This window comes from Larimichthys crocea, chromosome II, assembly GCF_000972845.2.
Source record: "Larimichthys crocea isolate SSNF chromosome II, L_crocea_2.0, whole genome shotgun sequence".
In the NCBI taxonomy this organism is placed as follows: domain Eukaryota; kingdom Metazoa; phylum Chordata; class Actinopteri; family Sciaenidae; genus Larimichthys; species Larimichthys crocea.
Window position 1 is genome coordinate 12,049,542 of NC_040012.1, and position 6,000 is coordinate 12,055,541.

General features: G+C 42.0%; 1 protein-coding gene across 16 annotated transcripts in view; it reads left to right on the forward strand.

Moving 5' to 3' along the window:
• adgrl2b.1 (adhesion G protein-coupled receptor L2b, tandem duplicate 1) overlaps nucleotides 1-2,884 on the forward strand; it is a 127,381-nt gene extending 124,497 nt beyond the window's left edge. For 12 of the 16 annotated variants that reach the window (XM_019262210.2, XM_019262211.2, XM_019262214.2 and 9 more), the window contains one exon: nucleotides 959-2,884. In XM_019262210.2, coding sequence (XP_019117755.2) covers nucleotides 959-1,821 — 863 coding nt within the window. In that variant the 3' untranslated portion in view covers nucleotides 1,822-2,884. Of the gene's footprint in view, nucleotides 1-322; nucleotides 377-958 lie in introns of all 16 variants that reach the window. The other 4 variants (XM_019262221.2, XM_019262218.2, XM_019262219.2 and 1 more) reach the window with 3 other exon arrangements.
• Nucleotides 2,885-6,000: the final 3,116 nt, after the last annotated feature.

The following is a 6,000-nucleotide window of genomic DNA, read 5'->3' on the forward strand; positions in this document are numbered from 1 at the left end:
CGACTTTAATATATATATATATAATATACACTGCTTGCTGCTGAACCCTTTCACCTGCTGAGTCTAGGATTCAGTTGTCCTTGGTTTGTCCTTTAGCTCTCTCAAACACATAATTTTACTGTCATTCTCCATCCACCTACAATAATTTGAGCAAAGCACCATGTGTGCTAAATCATGGTTAATTGCAAGGACACAATCCGAGTTGGATTGACTGAATCCGGGCTGGATGTTACGAGCTTTCCACTTTTGTCTTATTTCAGTGATTTTGTTGTTTCTGCTGCAATTGAAAAAAAGCATCTGTTTTACTTTTTTTGCACATCAGCTGTTCTTAGGCCAGATAGCCTGAGCAGACACACTTGATGTGAGTGGTGGCAAAGTGAGTCATTGCACCGTGCCTGTCTGTCGTGGTGTGTGGGGGTTGTTGCCGTGCTTGTGGGGCCCCAGCGCAGAGAGGTGGCTGGCCATCTGTGTTCGACATTACTCTTTTGTCTTGCCTTCTTTTAACAGGTGGAATGTTTTATTCATTGTTAATGTCACAACTCATCAGCTTGTATTTATTTATTTAACTCCCATTCTATCATGTTGCGTTTTGTATGCTGCCGTATTGTCACCTGGTCATCAGCTACCGTATAGTGTGTTGCCGTGCTTTATTTTTATGTTTGGAAGTCATCCTTTGTTCTCATTTCTCCAATATTGTTCAGGATAATCTCTTAGATTGGCTATGATGTTCGGCTATGATGAGGACAGAAATGGTAGGGAGCTAATTGGGATCTCCTTTTGAATTTTAAAACTTTTTTGTATTTGCATAAAATTAAAATTAACCGAGAGATCAAAGAGCACAAGAGTGAAGTGTCCTGAGCAGTATCAAGTTGTACGTGGATGGTGTAGTGGAGACTGTTTTGTGCGATCAAAAGGCAAAAAATTATACCTCACGCATTCTCTTTGCCTTTCCTTTCAGGACAGCACTCTCTGAGCAACAGCAGGGACATCAGTGCCATGGACACCCTCCCCCTCAATGGCAATTTCAACAACAGTTACTCCCTGCGAGACGACGACTATGAGGCTGTGGGCGTTAGAGCTCCGGGTGAGCTGGGGGGCCTCAACCTGGACGATGCTGCCTTTGAAAAAATGATCATATCTGAGATTGTCCACAACAACCTGAGGCCCCGCGTGGTCCCCAAAGGTCGCGACGCCCAGCGGGAACGGGACAGAACCTTGCCTCCTCAGACCAGAGTGACAGTGGACCGAGGCGGGGGTGGGAGCGGCAGCGAGGATGACGCCATTGTGGCAGATCACGCTGAGGTCTCATCCCCCCAGAGAGGAAGTGGAAGTGGAGGCCACGCCACCCTGGAGCTGCTCCTGCACCCCCACCACAAGGAGGCGCTGGAGGCCCCCCTCCTGCCCCAGAGGACTCACTCCCTGCTCTACAGCGCCCAGAAGGCCCCCAGGCGCCTGGAGGGGCAGGGTGGCCATGGCTCCGAGACTGTTACTGCAGTGGAGGACATGGGCTCCCATTCACCCAACAATAACAGAGACTCCCTTTACACCAGCATGCCAAACTTGAGAGACTCACCCTCGCCATCAGCTTCGCCGTACCCCCCCGAGGAAGAGGAGGAGCTCTCCCCCTCACCTCAAAGCGAAGGCGAGGACGCATATCATAAAAGCATGCCCGAGCTTGGCGATGCGCCGCAGCCTATGACCTACTACCACATAAACCGAGGCACCAGCGCTGGGTGCATCATCCCACCTAACAATGAAGACTGCGCGCAGGAGGGAGAGGCACCCAGCGACGGACAAATGCAGCTCATTACCAGCCTCTGAGCGGACCGTTTGCACAGGTCTTAACAGATGGGTTCTTTCGGTTGATGTCAAGAGAGCCAGCAAGTCTGGCTCCGCACTCCACATGCCCTTCCTGTTAGGACAGGAAGTGAAATGTTGTTGGGTGGGAAAAGGAATGAAGAAATGACTTTTGCACACAGATCTCATTAACACACAAAACACGTCCATCCAAGGCCAGACAAATGTGGACTGTGAAAGCTCTGCTTTTGGACAAAAAGAGGTGCAGAGAATAACACACGGGCCGCTTCGTCAGAGATAAGTCTGGCATTTCTGTTGTTCTGTACTGTTGAAGAATAAGGGATTAAAAAAAAATACTCCAAGCAAAGAACTATGAAGCTCCTGTCATATTCCTGGGGGACTTTGCAGAACCAGGGTCTTTTTAGTCATGAAGTACAGTACTAGAACTAGTGTGGCTCCACTACACAGTCAGGACTGTAAAGTTAAGAAACCACTAATTCAGACTCAGGCCTTATATTTTCTCTATTGCACATTTAACTGTTGTCAAAGTAACAGCTAAAGAAAATATATTTTGCTGTACCACTAGTGTAAAAAAAAAAAAAAAAAAAAAAAAGTCAAAAAAAAAAAGAAAAGAAATGGCAACCATTCAATAGTTATGCCCTTTCAATGTTAATAAGACAAGTCTTCAGACAAGATTAATCAAAATGGTGGAAATGTGCTTTTTCCTCTCACACTTGACTCGTTGTAGTATGTTTGAATATGAAAAAAACAACAAAACAAAACAAAAAAAAAACGTTTCGAGAGCTATCAGTCCATATGAAATCATGCTCACGTCTCTGCTTGTGAAGTGCTTTTGCTTTCATGAATGATGAGTTTTTTGTCAGTAGTATATTTGTTAACACCAGGCCATGCACAGATTTAGAGTGAATTGGAAACTTGTGTAATTTATTTTACTTGAAAGAAATTGTAAGGTTGAAAGACTTATGTTCGTGTCAACGCGACAGTGCAGTCTCCGCAGACGTGCTTCATCCTTTGACACTAATTAATTTATTAACTGAACTATTCAGAGAGAGAGAGAAAAAAAAAAGAACAACAACATGGTTGGAAAGTGTGAAAAGTTGTTGCAGCACTGATTAGGTTCATTTTATTTCTTTTGTAAGAGCCCATCATCAGCTGATATTTAATTCAACTCCTGTTTGATATCAAATAAATGTGAAATTTTTTCTTGTTCGCAGATGTCTCGCTGCTCATTCATGTTTTGCATCAAAAAATGTGATATGATCAAAAATAAGGCTGGGTCACATTCCCAATTTTTGTCATTTATCTGATGTTTAGCTTCAATTTCTGGTCCCCAATGAATAATTTTAATAAATAAAGTCCTTAAACTGCCAGACATTTTAGCAAACTTTACTCAAATGGGAATGAATAGTGTTTTTTGTCATGCAGTGTGATGTGTTTACAGTTTTTTCTGTATTCTGTAAAGCAATCACCACACCATTTTATACTGAGCGGCACATCGGCTTCAGCGGTCACTCAGTCAAAAGATTTAACTTCAAAACTGAATAACTTCATCAATAACTTCATCTCTGATGCCAAAATAAAATGTTCTTTCATCAATGCTTAAGCCAAGGCGGTCAAATGTGAAGGTAACTCTGCCTGTGTGACAGAAGAAACTGAAATTGTGTTTCTTTATGTAATTTCCCTTAACCAAACAATGAAGTTTCAAGTTTCAACAGACAGTATGTGGCAGTAATGTGAAATAGGAAATTGGAAAATGTCTCAGTACAATAAATTCAGATAAATAAGCAACTATTTAGAGCTGCTGCAAATCCCCCAAACATCTTTTTATGCATTCATGTATTCCTCTCAGATATTTGGCCTTATAATGCACAAGAAATCTACAGGCCTCCATGACATGTTTCTGCCATTATCTTCTCAGAGCTACATGTTGTTTCTGTCCTCCCTTTATCTCTTTCTCTGTGTCTACTGACCGAATCAACACACACCGTGTACTTCTACATCCCCTCTCCTGTATGAGAGGTGTGTTGTTCTTCTCTGATGCCTGTCTGCTGCATGTCTTCTAACAGTGTTATCCGCAGTGTGTAAAACTCAGTTTCGCCTCCTGTGGTGTAAAAGTGTTTTGAGCAATGACAGCTGCGGTGGTGCACCAGTAAACAAACCTTTTTGACAAAGATTACACTAAAAAATATGACAGTTTGTTCAGATATTTTGCATGTGGGGAAAGCACTGAGTACGTTGGGAAATGCCGTTTTTAATAATTGTCTTTATGCGAGGAAACCAACGAGAAATGCATCTGTTTTGAGAGACACAGTTTTGTGTTTTCAGATATAATTCCTTGAACAGAGAAAAACAAAATCCTTCTTGAACAAGAACAACAATGAATGAATGTCTATGGCACAGATGCTGTGCTGGCTAAATCAGTCTTTGGCTACACACTATGTTATTCCAAGTGTAATCCCGTTGTGACGTCATCCATTGGTTTGTGGACGTTTTGAAGCCTCAAGTTTGGCATTATGGACTTTGCGATCTTTTTTGGAGCCTGAGAACATGGAGCCATTGGGTATTGTATTGCGAGATGGGCTACTCTTAGTTTTGACTTCGTTTTTCGAGCGGGAAAAAATGGCGACCTGCCTGAAGTTCTAAACATCGAAGCAAAACATTAAAATCTCCAAATACATCCGAGGTGAGAAAATTGCGATAACAGGATCTTGATTTTTATTTGATCGACACAGTTTAACTTTCACAATCACAAGGATGATAATAACTAAATCATACCCTACTTTATTGCCTATTCTACTCCAAATGGGACCATAATTTACTAAATGAACATCATGCTGTGTGGGAATAGACTTAAACTAGCGATTTAGATCATGCACTGATGAGAAAAGTGTTTACTGAAGTAATAAATCTAGTGAGAAATATGGTAATTTTTTCATAAAGCTTAATAAAGTTTTTGTTTTTTTGCAGCCAATGGTGCTGCCCCCATCTGGCCATTAGCAAGAATGCAGAGGTTGGAAGTTCTGTCCACTAATTTTCAATTATCAATTCAAGTTGTGTTTTATATATCGTCAGCTTTTAACTGTCACTGTAGGAACACACTATACTATTATTACTGTAATTATGTAAGTTTAAAGGTGCTATACATGACATTCAGAGGCTCTAGATGCACCAGCATGTGTGAAATCTTAAATATAACCTTTAACAAGATGTTCTGATCATTGTCTAAGTCATTCCATGTGTTGAATTGTTGCAAATCATCCAAAGAGCACAATAGATTTAGCAGATTTAGTGTCTTTCATCCGTGGCTCTCCAGGAGTTTCCCGTTCGAACTGGCCACACACGCACTCAGCAGACGTACAGTACATGCAGTCGCTGCTTGATATGGGTGGTGCACTTTATTAGTTGGAGTTGGGTGCCAGTTTGCTGTCAAGAGACTGACACGGAGGCCAAGGCAAAGCTCTGAGTCCACTGTGGCTGTCTGCCTTGTTGTTTGAACATCAGCCTCTCGGTTTACACAGAGCCGTCCAAAAGCCCGGAGAGACACCAAACCGGTCTGTAAATTATACGGAAACCTGGCACTTGTTCAGTTATAGATTTAAATTAAATGCAAAGTCAATGGCCTGCTCACGTTTCAGCAGGAACGGGTCCGGTATTGTCTGCGAAAGCTTCTTTATTATAAACACTGGCGAGAGTAACCCTTCAGGGCGTCAGTGATGTCACTTCAAGGAGGTGGAAGTTTTCTCGTCTGCATTTTCATAACAGACAAAATCGTGATGAGTGAATGTGCTGAGATCCTTTTGCCAAGCATAAGGATCGGTTTTGCGTGATGCATATATATTGGTTCATTATCACTAAGTCACCTGTGCTCTGTATTAGCTCTCTCACCCTATTATCTTAAAGAACATTGGATTCTGAAATTGAACAATATATAGACGATCACATCCTTTTCCCCAATAAGGCGACAAAGATCATCATCGTAGCCCAGACTCTCCTCATCCTGCTGTGATGTTTTTGCGTCCATTCATCCTCTTCAAGGATATTCTCTCCACCTTTGACTTTTCACTGAGTCGCTGACATTACCATCTGTGATTACCTGATTATATTATGATGCGGCATATTAGCTGTGCAGTGTTTATGTTGCAAATAAAAAAAAAGAGAGAGAGAGAGAGAGTTGTCAAAGTT